At 33.6% G+C, this 18,603-nt stretch overlaps 2 protein-coding genes across 9 annotated transcripts; both read right to left on the bottom strand.

The window, feature by feature from the left end:
* Positions 1–1,567: 1,567 nt before the first annotated feature.
* LOC109797863 (uncharacterized) lies at positions 1,568–5,260 on the bottom strand. 2 transcript variants are annotated; one of them, XM_029270918.2, is made up of 6 exons: positions 4,596–5,260; positions 3,939–3,999; positions 3,126–3,524; positions 2,184–2,527; positions 2,021–2,059; positions 1,568–1,913 (listed from the first exon to the last, which is right to left on the bottom strand). In XM_029270918.2, the coding sequence occupies exons 1-6, from the start codon at positions 4,656–4,658 to the stop codon at positions 1,857–1,859; spliced, it is 963 nt and encodes a 320-aa protein (XP_029126751.1). In that variant the 5' UTR covers positions 4,659–5,260; the 3' UTR covers positions 1,568–1,856. The 2 variants fall into 2 exon arrangements, with proteins under 2 accessions (XP_029126751.1, XP_020213603.1); XM_020358014.3 differs by having other exon boundaries at positions 1,568–2,059; positions 4,596–5,240.
* Positions 5,261–6,540: 1,280 nt separating this feature from the next.
* Positions 6,541–16,232, bottom strand: MOS1 (modifier of snc1). Of its 7 annotated transcripts, none has more exons than XM_020356496.3 (11): positions 15,942–16,232; positions 13,942–14,016; positions 13,293–13,376; positions 13,155–13,199; positions 12,682–13,057; positions 12,086–12,188; positions 11,361–11,435; positions 9,962–11,249; positions 9,610–9,868; positions 6,933–9,542; positions 6,541–6,853 (listed from the first exon to the last, which is right to left on the bottom strand). In XM_020356496.3, the coding sequence occupies exons 2-10, from the start codon at positions 13,971–13,973 to the stop codon at positions 7,041–7,043; spliced, it is 4,764 nt and encodes a 1,587-aa protein (XP_020212085.1). In that variant the 5' UTR covers positions 13,974–14,016; positions 15,942–16,232; the 3' UTR covers positions 6,541–6,853; positions 6,933–7,040. The 7 variants fall into 7 exon arrangements, with proteins under 7 accessions (XP_020212085.1, XP_020212090.1, XP_020212089.1 ...); XM_020356501.3 differs by having other exon boundaries at positions 6,541–6,842; XM_020356500.3 differs by having other exon boundaries at positions 6,541–6,839.
* Between the last annotated feature and the right edge of the window lie 2,371 nt (positions 16,233–18,603).

Genomic DNA, 18,603 nt, shown 5'->3' with positions numbered 1-18,603 from the left:
ACTTAGCGACCAAATTAAAATCGGTCACTAAACTTTTTAAAAAATATATATATAAATTAGTTTTTTTTATATTTTTTATAAGCATTTTTTAATATAAAAGATACATTAAATATTATGTATCGATAAATAATAAGATATAAAAATAATATATATAATTATGCATCATTAAATCATTTCATCGATGTTTTTTATAAAAATGTCAATTAATGTGGCATTCCCTGTTATTGGCTTTTTATTAAAATTTCAATTGATGTGGCACTCCCGCTCTATTATGAAATTCATAATGATGAATTTTTTTTATTAAAATGTCAGAGCCAGGTTTCGATCGTTGAACGTGTGGGTTATGGGCCAACCACGTTACCGCCACGCCACTTTGATTCTTTTGTCTAATACTGAAAGTAATATATATATGTAATACAGAAGCTTATGATTTCTCACTTTCTAAACTTTCAGAAATCAGAAATAAGGGTTTCAGAAATCAGAAACTAGGAGAAAGTAAGTGTTTGCAAAAAGTGAATGTTGATTTGTTTATGAAGAGATAAGCTCACTAAATAGATCAATATTTTAAGTGTAATATAAGTTTTTTTTTTAAATAACTTGTAGCCTATACTTTTAAATTAAATAAATTATAGTAAAAACTTTAGTTTGACCTATTTTAAGAGATTTTTAGAAAATGAGTAAAATTGATGTCTTTGTATATTGCAAATTTCACCTTTTATGTAAGTTAACATATTTAATATTTTAAAAATAAATAAATATATAATTTTTTATTCTTTAAAATTATAATTATATCATCAGCATTTAAACTTAAAATTTTATGTACATTATCTCGTTTATTTAATACATCATAATACAAAATTAATACAATAATAATAAATGAATATTTATTTAATTTTATTTGAATAGGACCATCTATTAGACCTAAAAAAAAAAACTTTTTAAATGTTCTAGAACTTGATTTGTTAACTAAATAGTCTTTAATATAAATATTGATCTAACTTTTTTTTTTTTTAAGTAGAGCTTGGCCGGGACCTAATGTATACTAGACATAGACCTATTAAATGGTTTAAAATTTTCTTCCCTAGTTATGACCTATCCACGGTTACTTTCACATGTATGAAGATCATATATATGTTAACAAAATCCTATCATTCTGATAATTACGTAGATTATTCATTTTTCTAATTATTTTGGATAAATTATTTCACTCATTCAAATTATTTTGTTGAGCCGAAAAGAATCGAAGAGGGTCAAATGATTGTTGGGGATTGACAAAAGAAAAAAAAAAAAACAGAGGAAAGCAATTGCATGAATAGTACCTCAATGGAAAGGTGACGTGAATAATGAATATGTACACCAAAAAAAAAAATTCTCTTCTGCTATATTCGAGTTTTTCTAGATACGGCTAAGATTGCACCTTGATTATCAGTTATCACTAATTTAGATAGATACAATTAATCTACTTTACACATTGGTTATCACTACTGTTTTCGTGAATTCGAGCAGATTTCAATTCTCTACTTAAACAAATGTGGGTACAACATGCAAACATACACACACACAGAGCAAGACGTAACTAGGACGAACAAATCCATTAGAATTCTAAATGTACGCCGACATAGAACTACAAACAATATCCCTTGATTTGACTTTCTGTATTTAAAATTCTCATTCACAAGTTCTAACAGCCACAATCAGTATTGGACTAGCTAGAGGATCAATGCCTAACAGATTGTTTAGTTTTTATTGAAAGGAAGAAAAAAAATGAACCCAAGTACATCTAGAAACATTCCACCCAGAGATACCACCTAGGGTGTGTTTTGAACAGTGAGATGATATTATGAACAAACCTTACATCAACTTGGCATCACTGCGTAGTTGCAGAAGCAGAATGTAGGAATCTCATGAGGTAGCTTGAGAAAGACCAAATGCAAATCACAAGAAGGATATTAATGACAACTGCAAATCTACTCAAAACAGGTATCTCAACTCCACTAAAATCAAATACCATATATGTTACCAGATGTGCTGCTTTATATAGTTGGTGCAATCTGTATACCTGCACATTAAATAATTTTAGTTTGTTGCCAACAATCATCAATTGTGAAGCAAGAATAAGAATATTTGAAAATTTTCAGCTGATTAAGAGCCAGTGCAAGAGAGGGTATTAGGATTACACTTACACTGAAGATAAAAGGAATGGCAGCCCTTGAAGGTGACTTCCGATATCTTGCCTGCTGCTCAAATTTGATTTGGACAACTATACCAGCCAGGTATGGAGTAAAAACTCCAGGAACTCCGGGGCCAGTCCATGGCCAGGCCAACCCCATTGAGATCAATGGAATTGCGAGACTAAGCACCAGGGTAGCAACAGAAGAGATACGGTGTCCCAATTGCGGGGTCAGAGTGTCACTGTTGTTTGCAGAAGGATCCAATTGTATTGGTCTCATTAAATGGTCTAGTAGAAGAAGAAAAAACGCAACTCCGCAATAGGAAATTACTTCTATGAGGAATAAGACGAGGAAAACTGGAGATGAAGAATGAAGGAAAGTTCAGAGTTCTACATTAAGTAAAAGAAGGAACACCAAGATAATAAAACAACAATATTTAAAGCAAGAAATGGGGCATTCTTCACATTCCAGTGTTCGAGGATATTCAGCTCAAAGCTGCCAGCATTGTAGCAAGGATTGTTGAACAATTCATATACAAGCTCAATTGAAGTTTACTTATGTTTGTTCAAATCTTACGTATACAAGTTTGAACGGTTTAAAAAACTATTAATAATCTAGCAAATTCAAACAAGTTATATATATTAGTTCACTTATGTTGCAACTTGTTTATGTAATTGTTTGTTATTCATTCATTACATGCTTAAAACCTGTTCACAATCACTTAAAACCTGCCCACATGTAATTCACAAGAATTATACTACGGAATTTCTTTTTCCAGAAACTCCATATATTCTTTCAGTATACTTCATTTCTGTCCAATTATCTGATGATTCTTGCCAACTACTGTGTTGTAATTATATCATGAAACAAATGAATGGTTCCTTGTCACTCTAACAAGCCTCATTACCCAAGCTATGAACATCCAGAATGTTTAATAAAAGAAAAGTTACTCACATGTTGATGACGAGTTTCCACAAATTCTACGGAATAATCCAGGAAAACAGAATGAAGGCCAAATGAAAGAAGCAACAAGGACACCAGGGCCTATAAAACATAATAGGCTGTTCAGAATCCTTCCTGAATTTGATAAAATGACTTCATTATTCCGGCTAAATGGACGGTTACAAAATGGGACTACTCCGGGCTTTCCATCATTTCCTGATAAATGAAAAGATGGGTTGCTAATAGAAAAGATATCCTCAGCATTAGAATCATGGTTTTTTGGCACTAAAGCAGCTGTTTGGAGCCCATTGATTTGTGAGCGATCCTCAAAGACGTCAACAAACGCATACTGCTGTTTCTGGAGCCTTCCTCTTAACTTTGGCACTCCATGCACATACTGGTATGTTTTGTCTAACCGTGACATAAATGCACAAACAGAAGAATGTTAACAGAGGTCACGTCCAGAAAGTGCATACCAATTTTCCATAGCTAAATAATATATTTATTTAAGAAATCCAAAAGGAACCAATCATATCAAAATGACAACTTAAGATTTGTTTGAGTAAACTTCTCTAAAAGCACTACTAAGAGAAAAAGAAGAAGTTTATCTTCTCTAAAATCTTATTTTTAACTTAGACATAAGCTAGTTTTGTCTAATGAAAAAGCTTATTTCAATTTTCACTATTTTTATCTTTTAGAAGTACTTATTTATCCAAACAGACTGTTATTTAAACAATGACTGATGAATAGGTAGTTAACTCAAAATATTATCAAAAAACGGAGAAAAATTCACAAAAAGCCAACAAACAAGCAAACTACCTTTACCTTTATCACGAATTGTCAGGTGAGCAACACTTTGCCGGTTGACAAACTGCGATAACCTCAACTGGAAATTGAAGGAAAAGAAATGATAAAAGTGGAAGAGCGAATGAAGTAACACTCTAAGACACAGCAGTGTAGTTAAACAATTTTCAATGACATCATAATGAAACAGACTCTTTTATTTTTATTTTATTTTTCGGATACATAGGTATCCTTATTGAGTGAAAATTTTGTTCGAGACTAACTCCTTCCACTGTACCAACCCCGATGGTTCAATAAAATCGAATTTATTTCCAAAGAAAAAAGAAAATCATTTCTCTCTCTCTCTCTCTCTTTTAATCAAATACAATTCGTTCCCATAGAAAAAAACTAGTTATCGGAAGGGATTACGTTTCACAAATTTTACTCTCGAATTCTTGAGAAAATGAAAGTTAAAGATTGCACAAAAATTGTAAATCCAGAAAGAATGTGGTTGTGATAAAAGTGGAAAGAAGTGACTATTGAATCTGAAAATGTTTCCTAAAGAAAGAGAGGAAAAGTGGGGAGTTGCAGTGAAAGAAAAGAATATTAGTAAGAAAGCGAAAGCTTGTAGTGCAAGAAAAGCGAAAGATAATGATAATCTAATTCTTTATTTAATTTAGAAAGAGCAAGATACGGTACCTTGGCATTTGTATTGCGATGGAAAGGAGAAGAAGAAAAGGAGAAACAGATTTTGGTGGCCATTACCGATTGTAAGCAAGAAAGTGGGAGGAAGAGAGGTTACTCGTGTTGTCTACTTTTCCAATTCAATTCTATATTTATAGCCTACACGCTGACGGTGCTTCTAGTTTTTCGAATATTAGAAAAAATTAAAAACCCTCATGTTTGGCGCTTCAAAAATTATATTATATATAAAAACATTTTTCTTGTTTATCACTTTTTAATTTCATCACCTTATTTAATATATTTATTATCTCATCTCGTATATTTTTTCTTTTCTTTTTTTTTTTAGTTGATAATTTGTTATACGAGTTATTATATAAATAGTAACATTCCTCTAAAAACTTAAAAGGAAAATTTAACTCATTTCACTTTATTTAATGAAATCACTTAAATAATACTTTTTATTTCTAAAAACTCTTTATCCTTGTGATATCAATTACACGACCTTCAAAACAGTGAAAAATTGTTCTCATTTAAAACAAGTTTTTATAGAAATTAATGTTTTCTATCAATTAGTACGAAGAGTAGTTTAGAAAACTATTTTTCAACCAAGATTGAGAAAATTAAATGAAATTTACTAATGTTATTAGTTTTAATAAAAAAAAATTATATTCAAATATACAATGATACATGTTTAACTTTTATCGTAAAAAATGTCTTTTTTCAACTAAATTATTATTATTATTATTATTATTTTGAAAATGAGACTCAATTTGGTTCCTTTTTTTGTTGATTTTTTTTAAATATTTAATTCAATCTCACTATTTTTAAGTGATTCAATTTGATCTCCTAATCTCAAAAAAATGATCAATATATTTTTTAAAATTTTTTATTAATGTCATTATTATTCATTTAAGAAAAGGATAACATTACATATTTTTAACTAAATTTAACTTCAAGAATTTTGATTATATCACTGATTTAATATTTATTGATCATTAAATTTTAATGTCAATTCATGACATTTAAAAATAAAAAATAATAAACATATAAAACATCTTTCATATTTATTTTAACAGATTTATAATAAACTAAATATTAATTAAACAAACTTTAACAAAAAGTCTAATAGTTACTAATTAATAAAATATCTTTCTTTAAGACTAAGGATTAACAAACTTATAAACCTTACCACTACTTTAGAATGCCTTTTTATCGAACAGAAACTCATTCTAATCATATTTGACTGTAACAATAATCAATAATTTATATATAATTAATTACTAAAATAATTTATTTTTAACAATTATCCAAACATATTCTTAGTTCCAGTTCCATATAACAATAAAATATAACATGTATTTCTGATAATTTATTATCATATAAAAATATATTCCAAAAAAAAAATGTCAGATAGTACATAAAATTACACAACTCTACTCGGGAAACGTTGTCATGGAACAAATTGGAAAACAGCATGGGAAAAAAATGTTCAGAAAAATCTCGACAATCAATTTGAAAGAGATTTTACAATCCGTAATCTAAAGCCTACTTGGTAAGAAAAGAAAAATATACGCGAGAAATAAGTCAAATTAAAAAATATCAATAAAAGTAAATGAAAAATAGTATTTAATTTAAAAAGAATATAAAAAGATAAATAAAAAGTAAAAATAACTATTGAACTTCAGATTTTTATTTCTTTCATCTCATTTTCTCTCTCTCCCCCAAACACTTTCTCACATTTCTTTCTCCTACACCGTATTTTCCCTTCAAACAAAAGGCAAGAGACAATGTTAAAGGTGCCACCCTAGCATCCGTCCCAAAAGACAACAATCCCTCAATCCCTCGCCAGAAAGGAAAACAAACAAAAACAAAGCAATATGAACAGAATTTGGTAGCTTACGTCTTTGCTGAATCAGTGACTAGTCATTATCTCAATTCAAATAATTATTTTTACTCAGACTGCGCAAACGCTTGAGCACATTTAATATATTTCCCAGCAAAAATACGAGGAAGAAAAGGGCACCGTAGAACACACACGTTCTCCCTTTGGTATCCTTGTTATCCCTAGCAATAGACACGTTGAAACATGTCAAGTATTCCATACTTTCATTAAAAAAAACAAAATGCCATCAAATTACTATTTTTTCAATCAGATTACACTAGAAAAATAACAATCAACCACGGTACTCTATTCACGAAACCCTTTTCTGCCCCCAGTCCCCCACAAAAACGGGGACACCATCTTCGTCGCTCCTAGCCCTGCTGAATACATACTGAACATCAGAAGTTAATTGATGTGACTAGATTTACAGTACAAAAGTCAAATGTATTTGGAACCTAGACTGCATATACCTGAAAACACGGCTGAATACAGCAATACAGTTGATGGATGTACGGCTTCTGATGGAAGACACAAAGACCGCCTTAGGAAAGTCTCTCCACTACTAATTAGCTCGGCATCTAATCATAGGATTCAAAACCACCCTGGCGTCCATAAGAGTTTCCGCCGCCTCGGCGGGGATGAGTTTGACCTCTCTCCCGAAATCTTCCCCCACCATGGTTACCATTTTTAGGTCGTTCAAAGTTGTCCAATTTGCCGTCATCATATGGGCCAACAGGGTGATACTCATAACCCTGCCTTTCCCGGTTTGTAGGTTGATTATAATGTCTGTTATCCTGGGTTGGTGGCTTCAAATCTCCATGTGATTCATGTCCTCTTCGAAACCGATTTTGGTTTATATTTTTGCCCGACCCAGATGATGGGCGTTGATCGTGCAAAAGACCCTCACTTGTTGGGGCCTGCTCAACTGAGGTAACAGAAACCTGAACTGGGGAGTGGTGATGCCTTTTTGATGGAGCATTTTTTCTCTCTCTTTTACTCTCTTGATTCCCAAAATGGAGAGCTTCTCCAGCCTTGCTCTTTTCAGAGACTGATTGATCATGGGAAGGTTGGGAGAGACGAGTGTTGGAACTCTTGCCACGGCTTACTTGAAGAGATTCTCCATCATGAGTGGAATCCTTTTTACTAGCTCCAGCAACAACTGGGCTAACATTTTGATCAATTGGAACATTTCCTCTGTGATTGTTAGATGCTTGAGATTTAGGTTGCCATTGAGACATCAACCGCTCCCCAACACCTCGATTTTCTTTAGAAGCCACACCAACATCCAGTTGACCATGCTCGGAGGATGAGATACGTGTTTCAACTTTCTCTGCCTCCCCAGAATTTTTTTTATTATCAACATCACGGTTCCCACCTGCACCCTTGTGTCCTCTGAAAGGGGCACGCCTCCCTCTACCTGTTGAGGCATGGTCTTTAATAACAGGAACTGAAGCCAAAGCAGCTGAATCATTTATAGAATTGTTTGAACCATCAACATCACCAGAGTCATTAAAATGCTTTGTTTGCCCTTTCACAAAGCTTATTTCAGACTTCTGATCATGATGATGCTCTGTTGGTCTCTGAACATTCAGTTCAGAGTTTGAATCATGATCCATTACATCATGCACCTCATGCATATTGGTTGATTCTGTTAGATTCCGTTGCCGCCATGATCCAGGCGCTTTTCCCTGCTTTGTATGCCTGGCATCTCTATTTTTAGACTCCATTCCAGAACCCACTTTTCCAAAAACTAAATTAGTATGCTGAGTGACCTGGGGGCCCTGTGACCCAGAATCAACTTTCCCAATACTATCATCAGTAGGAGCTTGACTGCTCGATGAAGCAACTTGGATGTTTCCTTGCTGAGCCATTTCTTTTGCAACAGGTTTTGGAATATATCTCTCCATCTCTGCCCTCTTATTTTTTAAATTATGCACCTGCTGCTCATTCTTTACAGGATTAACAGACTCAACTTTATTTTTCTCACTCGATTCATCCATGATCTCACTCTTGTTCTGAGGTTTAACAGGTGCCCACATCACAGCATCAGTCCCGTGGGATTTCTCTGCCGGTCTATTTGCCTGCATATTTCTTGGCATCCTTCGAGAATGCTGCGATTTCCACTGGCTATTCATTCTACCATGAGATTCCTCATTTCCTAAATATCTATGTTGCTCTGAAAACTGATTTGAATCTTTAGACAAGGGTGCTGACTGAAGTGAGCCCTGATCTAACTCAAAGTCAGAAGCCCTGGACTTATCATTTTCAACTGGACTTTTGGAAAGATTGGTTTCTTTCGGAAATGTTGATGGTTGTGCAGCCAAAGATGAACTTTCTTCAACTTTCTGTTTGTTTTTGTTATTCCTCATATTCTTCTTTTTCATGTTTACTGAAGACTCGACCACAGCAGCTGAATTCATGGGTAAGTCTGAGCCACAGGCTGAACTAACTTCATTTGCAACAATGCCAGGAGACAGAGAATCAATCACTGTCTCATTCTCAACTTTCAGGGTAATTGAGGTGGTAGAAACAACCTTTTCACCTGATGTTTTCTCTGAAGGAAGATTTTGCTTTTGTTTATAGCTCATTCGCTTCTGCTTTGAGGTGCTATTGTTATGAACATGCAAGGCATTAGTAGCATCAGCATTATTAATATCTTGGTGCAGGGCCACTGATTGATTATGAATCACAACAGGATCTTTACCAGAACTCTTGAGCGTCTCAACAGCTGTCTCACCAGACAAGATCGGTGATTTTTCCACTTTACTAATGCTGGGGTCATTTACTTGACAGATAGTATTGGCATTAGAATTTACAGCTGAACTGACAGCTCCAAATTTGACTGCTGCAGCTGTAGACTCAGAAGGTTGTAATTCATCTAGCTTATTATGGATGGCAGAATTTGTGATGTCCTCTTTCTGAGTTGACCCATCCCCTGCTTGAGAACGTCTGTTTAACTCATCCAACTTTGCAAGAGCTTTAGCCTTTTGTTTTCTTGTCCGTTCCTCTTCTTCTTCCTGCAGTTGCTTAGTCCGTTGCTTGGCTATCTCTTTCAGTTTGACACGCTGATGAGTTTCAAACTGTATTATTTACGTATTAAATGCAGCGTTAAGCAAGTAGTAAGCATAAAAAATGCATACACATTACCTGTGCATGACTGTCAGCAGGATCAGACCTGGTTTGAACAGATTCTCCAATATGCCTTGCTTGATTATAGTTCCCAGACCTATCGTAGGTTTGAACGGATATTTGATGGTCACCCACAAGAACATTAGATGTTTCCAACTGTGCACCTGATGAAGCTGAAGAATCTTCAATAACAGATTTCTTTCGCCAACCATCAGCATCTTGATTGTTTGATCTTCCCTTGTTACGATGGTCGCCTCTGCCTCCATGAGCAGTTTGCCTGTTAATAAGCACTTCAATACCTTTTTTCACCAAAATAAATTATAAATGAACCAGAATTACAGAAGTTGACACCTAGAAGTTATGGCCAAACCTGGATGTGGCTGTTCCACTCTTTTCTGCACCAGCAGCACCCATTTCACAGTAGGCTGGATTTATGATTTCTGTGGCCTGGGTTCTTGCTGGAAACACTACATCAGCACCAACTGCATTTTCCACATGGTTTAACGGAGCATTACCAGCATGGAATTTATTCCGATGCTCCTCTTTAATTCTAGCAGATGAATTATCCCTGGCTTTTGCATTTAAACCCTCTATCTTTTGAATAAGACTGGCATCTTTTGGAGCAGATGGTCTCGGGGAGATTTCTAGCACATCAGATGCAACACCATCAAATTTCCTTGCCGAAATATCATCGGACTTTTTCTTGTTTGCTGAGCTTTCAGAAAATTTGGCCTTAATGACAGAAGAGCTAGATACTAGATTTTCTGAAGTCTGAGAAGAAATTTCTTCACCATGAGTACTTCTCAAATCCATCTCCTCATTCTTTCTGTAATTTGATCTCTGCTCGTTCTCCCAAACAGTCATTCTTGGTTGGCCCCTGCCATCAACATATTTTGTATTGGTTGTCTCTGAATCCTCCCAATTTGTTGGTTCATTTTTCCCATCTGATACATGCTGCTTAAGAAGAACTCTGTATGGTCCAGCAGTATCAGGAGGATGGTTAGATTCCACTTGCTCTGAGGCCAATTGCTTCCCAGCATTACCATATCCACCAGATCTACCTTGTGAATTACCAGGTTCAGGGGGGGTTTGATTTGGGTACCTATTATAGACAGGCGGTCCAGCAGCCATTCCCATGAAAGGAACATCCCTTTCATTTGAATTGCAGTAACCCATTGGAGAACTGTAATATCCTTCATAGGCCATTGAACCAGGATAAAAGCCAGGTCTGATAGGAATGCCTGGGCGAATAAAGGCATCAGGCATATGAGGCCTGTAGACATCTCCATTCTTATGGTGCCCTCTTGGTCCAGCTCCAGGAGGGGGAACTGGGGGTGGGTTAGCAAGACCAGTAGGAGGCATATGTGGACGGTAATATGGAAATGGTTCAATTGGAAAGCCACCTGGAGTAACAGGATTTCCAAATGGAGGACCACTAGGAGGACCCCTGAACCAAACGCAGCCCTGGGGGTTATTTACTGGAGGACCATGCCAAGCATCATAGTGTTGTGGAGGAATACCAGCATTAGGAAAAGGTTGGGAATTTCCCTGCCATTTCTCTATGCCTGGCCTCACACCTTCCTCATTATAAGCCTGATAATCTCTCCTCCACGAATTTCCAGTTCCACCCTTAATATTTGCATTTACAGGAACATCATCTGAAATATAAGCAAGCCAAAAGATCATCACAGAAGGGAAAACTACCAGCAGGAAGGGCAGAAATAAAAACTGAACCAAAACAGTATAGAAGCAAGAGCATGCACACATACCAATAACAGGGGTCTCATCTATCCCTTTCCTGAGTCCACCAGAAGATGAATCAGGGTCAGCTTGAGAACTGTGGTCTGCCAATAGTTGACAAAGAAAAATTATTCCAAAGAAAATCATCGAAAATCAGTGGTATACCTTAAGATACTAATGGAATTTCTATATTTCAAGTTTTAAGGTAACAATACCATATTGCAGCATAAGTATTCAACAATTACGAATAAAATCAATACAACCATGTTTATCCCATTTTAAAGCCATAATGCCATAATGAGTCATATGACTGTACGGGATGAATTTCACACAAAACACTAGTTTCAACACATGTAAACTAAAAATTAGAAGAATGTATTCATAAAATATAAGTGAATCCTCTTCCAACCAATCCTGATATTATACTTATAGCACTGCATAGAGAATGTATAAAGGAATTTCAATTATAAAACCCACAGACAAGATGTTCCACCTATAAACCACGTATATGTTAGTGTTAACTCTTTAATCTTCTTGGCAAAGCAAGATATAGTGGCGATATCATTACAACATAAGCAAGAAATCCTAGAACTTCAGTTAAAACCTTTTTATTGACAGTAACCACAACTACATGATAAATGTGTTGTAAATTTAAAAGCAACTTTGACCATAAAATACACTACTATTGTCCATAAAGAACAGATACTCAATTTAAAAAAGCAATCACAATAATAGTTATAGAGTATAATGATACCTTGCAGATCAGAATTCAGGACAGACTTATCTTTATCAGAACCAAGGGTTGGAAAATCTCCAGAGCTTAGAGAAAATTCTTCGTTCTTGGGTTGTGTAACTCCCTGCATTTGTACCAAACTATTATCATTGGACAGGGCTAGCAATGCATACAAAATAAAGGCAGCCACAGAAAGGTGTACATAAGAATACAAGGACAAAACATCTATTTGATAGCATCCCAAAAGATAACGAATATACACAAGATGTATGGAATATATATACCACAGATCTTAATCAATAAATCATAGTCATACAAGAAGATAATAGCCCTCACCACAAAATTACCAACTCATGACTATAAATAGTGCATTGGAACAGAAATTATAATACATAACAAGGTGAGCACCATCCCCAAACCAACAAAAGTGGGTAAGAAATGGAAGAAAAAAAATACAACTGTGAAATTCTAGTGATGATTATTTTAGAGGCAAACATCTTAAACACTAGACTAAATCAGGCCATGATCCTAGAAACACTGAATAACAAAAAATAGGATTAAAAAAAATTCTTCAAAGGTAACTTATAGTAGTACTCAAGTTTCAAGCACAAGCCTACCAGTTTTTCTGTAGTCCTAGCAGCATTCCAAGCACCTGAATTTTCAGTCAAGGGTTCAGCAAACCGAGACAGCTGTGAGCTACCAGGTCTTGTTTCTGCACTACGAGGACGCATTGATGACAGTGAAGACTGATTTGAAGACAGTATCCCAGATGCTGATGAAGGCCGCGAATTTGACCCCCATGAATTAGCAGTAGGCTCCAGAACCCTGTCACTACCAGCTGTAGAAGGCCGTGTGCCGCTTCCACCAGATGATGGCCGGGCACTGAGGTGACTGGGTGAACTAGTGCCACCATCAGTATTTGGGGACAGAGAAGAAGACCCCCATGCATTAGATGTAGAAGTCGATGATCTACTACCCCAGCTGAGTGTGCCCCTAATTTAAAAAAAAACACAAGCATCAATAATCTGAGAGTACAAAAACAAAGGCAGCAGAAAAAGTCATCATTCAGGTCTATAGAATATACACTCACTTGGGAACAATCTCCACATTTGGATCCAGACCATGATTTTCTAACCTTCACAAAAATAAGAGGAAAATTTTTCAGATGGTAAACCAGTCACAGTTAGTTAATTTTAACAAGGAAAGTGTTCATCCAGAATTCAAATACCTCTGACTGGGTAAGTTGATAGGTTTTGGAACTGCAACTTTCCCTAAAACAGTCATACCACCTCTTCTGGAAGAAGAGGCCCATCTGCAAAAGCATTAGCATATCATCAATTTCAATTTTCTTTTTATCACTTAAGTTAATATATTTATAATTCATGCACACATTTGGGTGAACTATGATAATTGATAAGATACTGAGTTATAGCCCAAATCAGATAACAAGGCAAGACGGGACTTAGAGCAATATTGGATTTGGGCACAATGCCTAAAGGAAGATATTATCCGAATTCTTTATACTTCTTCACTACAAAAGGCAGTGAGAGGAATCAACAAAGGGAATTTGTTATGCTGAGTTGGCAAACCAGTTAGAAGGGTAGAAGAATATAGGGAGGAAGAGGATTGGACATGAGAAGTATGTTGTTCTTTTTTTCTCTGTTTTTTTTTAATTGAATAACACTCATACATTGGTTTCTCGTAGTGTTCTATCAGCTTAGCATTGGAACCATACTGACATATCTTTATAAATATATATAAATATATATATATATATATATGATTTGCCTTCCAAAGCACAAATTTGGTTTTTGGGTACAATGATACAACAGGACCTCTTGCACCCAGCACACTACCAAAACCCTCAAAAAACATACCTTCGCTCTCCACTCAACATGCTCGAAGTCATAGCCTAGTTGCCACCACAAGCTCATTCAATCAAATTGGAAGGCCTGGTAAGAGAGAAACATAATTCAATCAATAAGACATATTGCAATGAGTTCATACAGGTACAGAACTTAAGATGATTATATTGCCAACATTAAACCTGTGAACATGTAATAGAATAGAAATACTCTTTCTTAAATTTCAAGGGAACGGTAGGAGTTATATAAACTGGTCACTTTAAAAAGTGTTGGGTGGCAGCAACAAATTCTCGATGTTCTATCCCATTGTTGACAGATTATAGTTCTAACTTTTAGGCTGCCATTCATCCATAGCATTCTAAATAAATGCATTTCAGGCAGTCACCATGGTAGGCCTACAATATATAAAATAACAACAAAAACCATTGACATCTTCATTATTTTCTACTTTTACTACCAAGGTTGTCAATCTCGAGAGTTTACATAATCTTGTTGTGGCCCAGTAAAATCGAATCACAACTCGTATGAGTAGACTTGATATAAAAAATGTTACAATACTTATAAATAACATAATAACTCAACATATCAACTCTATATTAAAGTAAAATAGCAAATTACAATACTAAAGTAGTAATGTTTAGTAGCAAATCATGTAGAATTTCACACAAGACAGAGTTCTTAAAATGACAACAAATACAAAACTAAGAAAAGACTAATTCTTTCTTTTAGCAACACAGGAGGCGAGATTGCTGAAAAACGAGTTTGCTTCCAAATTGTATAGGTAGACTTGACCAATCTCATAAACTTGGTAGTTATTACTAGTTGTCACTTGAGATTGACAACCATTTTTATTACCAAACCTCACTAGTCCCCAATGAAGTTGAGTCTATATATATAAGAAATGCTAAACATGACAGGTAGTTCATGTGCTCATAGTTTTCACTAAGCTCTTATTGACTTGCATGAAATAGGATTTGACTCCTCTAAATAAAGGGGAACAGTTCAGAGGGTAAAGTGCACTGCACAGTTATATCTGTGGGTCATTGAAATAGTGATAAAATACTTGCGTTTTTACAACAGATTATGGAATTGTTAAAATCACAACTATTGATGATCCTATCAACTATTATAATTCTTCATTTTACACAATTGACCAATCCCTTGGAATAACATCTATGTTTACAATTTTACCCATCCACCTCACGCAGTAATGTTCTATTACGGGTTTCTATTTCTGATCATATTTTCTGCCAATGCATTTATTATCATGCAGTTATATCCAAAGTTCAAAGGACTACAAAAAGAGCCTGAACTTCAGGCATTAAATCAACTGATAGGAAACAGCCTTTCCTTCTGATCATGATCACCCAGTATTTGTTTACAGCACCAGCTCAAAAACACAGCAAATATAGGTATAACCCTTGCAGTCACATCACAAGTACAACCCACAACCATGCGCTATATATACCAAGTCTACCACATAGCATTTTCAAAACCATTAACATTCAATTCCACCACAGAACCAATCATTTTTCAATCCCACAGTAGTGATCTTATCAGCAAACCAAGGATCCAAAAGCAACACAAACTATTCAACAACGAGCGCTCCTCGACAATGCTATCACAGGCAAGTTAGGCTCAACAATCACACACACACAACATCATCAAAAATTGAGAAAACAGGTCCCCAAACGAAGTTCAGAAGCACAATTGTAACAGAAAGGCCTTTAGATCATCATATTCCACAAAAATAAAATTAAAAAAAAAATCGAAAATAAACGATTGTGCAAAAACAGTCTTGGCGATAAAACATTTTCTACACCGGTCCATTTCAATCTCCAAAAAACATAAAACATCAAAACGAGAGGCATATCGAATCCCACAGCAGTTAAGTTTACAGTTGCCAAAATGCCAGTTATAATCTCCCCCCTCGTAATACATGTTTCTCTTTGTTCGTTTGAGCGGAACGAATCCCCGATGAATTAGAGCAGGAAGTGGAAAGGAGAGTGTACCAGATGGAACTGGAAAATCCGATGGCTGGGAGAAACCCTAGAGAGGCAATTGCAGAGAGGTGCGAAAAGAGAGATGGAAAAAAGGAGGAATATGCGATCAGAAGTTTTGGGGAATTTGGTGTAAGGTGTGGAGTGAGGCCGAGAAAGAGAGATCTACGGGAGATAGAGGCGATGGGTGGTTTCGGATCGGAGAGCGAGAAGGGCACGCGAGAGAGAAAATAAGAGAGAGAACGAAACAAAGTGCTGAAAGACGTAACAGTTGAGTTACCTTACCACCCGTGACAATTTTCTTTATTCATATATATATATAGGCTTAAGGCCCACTCTACAAATTACATTTAATCACTTTTACACGTTACTAGTCTATCAAAGTTACACAACATTTATAAATAAATAATATATATTTTTATATTATTCATATCAAATATTTATTAACTTTATTATAACTAATTTAATTAACATCTTTTAATGAATTTTCATTTCTCAATTACATTCTTTTATCCACAAGACTCATATTTACTTGAGAAAATTAAGCATATTTTTAATCGGATCAACAATTTTTTAATAGAAGACATTACTTAGCTTGTAATACAAGCTAAATTTGTATAAAAAAATATTGATTTCATAAAGTAAATTTATAAAATTTAAGAAAAAAGTGAATAAATTTAAGTATATTTAAATACTAGACCCAAAAAATTATATCAACAAATCATTAACTTAAGTTATATTGAATTAAAAATGTAGTTAAAATGTGATCGGTTAGATTTTCAATAAAATTAGTTTCATTAATAAATATTTTGTATAGTAGTAATATAGATAAAAAATAATAATTATACCAAAAATTAGTTTAAAATTTATAGAGATAGTTGAAATTCACGAGAGAAACCTATTGCCCTACGTACTAAAGAATATCACATGGGGAGTAAAAATAATCCAACGATAAATTAGTAGTTCGTTTGTCTGTATATGCACGTTGTTGTTTAATGTTTGAGTTATTGACAATATTTGCTGCTCAAATAATAGAGTTAGTTGAGAAATTCCAAAGCGGAAAGAGTAAAACATTACGTGTACAGAAATATATAAATTAATTTGGATTAGAAATGTGATTTAAGTTACGGAACATTTCATTCAAACTTTTATTTTTGTATTTTACTTTATTATGTTAATATATGATATTTAAAATGAGTGGTCAAAAGATGTATTTGAGTGCCCTTACAAATGAAGTCATGTTAAAAGTGGATAAGAAGAATTTTATAATTCATGGTGGTCCAATATGCTTTGAATCGAATTAATCAAATGTCTATTGTGTTATTTAAATATTAAGATTCTAAATTAAAATGGATATTATTAAAAAAAAATAGTTTCCAGTTTAACATGAACCGTACTTTAAGAAAGTAGCTTCTCAGTTATCAAGTGGGAATATAGTAATAAACCCTAAAAAAACATAAGGGTATCGATCATTATATTAATTGTTATTTGTTTTCAATAAATACTATATATATATATATATATAACATATCAAGTGAGAGGAAATTTATTATGAGAGGTGAGAGAGGGTTAAAATATAATCCTTAGATTAATCAAGTGAGAAAAAATTTGAGGTTTAATCAAGTGAGAGAAAATTAATCTAAGAGTTATATTTAACTCTCTTATCTCTCATAATAAATTTCCTCTCATTATGCTCCCTATATATATATATAACTACAATAAGTAAAACTTAATTGTAATAAAGTGAACAACTTTATCATAAATAAGTAATAATTTCTTTATTCAGTATTGTTTGCAAGCAATAATTATTCTTCATAAAACTAATGTCATTGTAATAATTACATCACTTTTTTAAAATAATTAATAATTATTTATACATTATTTGTATATTTAATTTGAAATTTTCATCATGTGCATAAATAATCAAGTGAATATTATAAAATATTTAGGCACGTATTCAATTTAAAAGTTAACTATTTGTTTTTTTATATTTATCGTAATTATAAGTAACAAATTATATTTTTATTTAATTTTAATTATAAGCAACAATTAACAATTTCCAAAGTTACTCAAGAATATTTTTTTATACTCTTAATTTATTTTAACTTTATTTCTTATACACTCACTTATTTCATACATAACAGATGCCTAAAAAATGATGTCTTTAAAATAAAATTTAAATTTATGGTTGAATTAATTAAAAATAATTAATTTATTTTTTTTACTTAATATCGATAAGCTGTGTTGTGTGACTTATAATTAGGACGAAAGGTAATTAGTAACTTTTAGGAGAGTGTTATCAAATATAAATGAGATAGAATTTCCTCAAATATAATCCTTATTTTATATATATATATTTTTAAAAAAATTCTTATGTTTTGCCTTTTGTCATATTTTATTAATACTTTTACTTTTGTAAGTTGGAAAGTGTTAACATGTTATTTATTTCGAAACAGTGATTTACAAATTTGTAAAAATTTTCTACAAATACTTTATCAAAACTATTTGAATAAATTGTATTTTATATTGTAGCATGATTGTCATTGAGTTTGACGGATTTGGATCCCCTACAGATGGGAAAATAACTGCAAAGGATGCAGTTCCATTCTTCACCATAGATTCCCTTTAATTATACTTTTTTTTATCAATATTTCCTTAATTTAAAATATCAACT

Source organism: Cajanus cajan, chromosome 5, assembly GCF_000230855.2.
Source record: "Cajanus cajan strain Asha chromosome 5, NIPB_CcT2T_4, whole genome shotgun sequence".
Lineage (NCBI taxonomy): Eukaryota > Viridiplantae > Streptophyta > Magnoliopsida > Fabales > Fabaceae > Cajanus > Cajanus cajan.
This window is presented reverse-complemented; position numbering and strand designations above follow the sequence as displayed.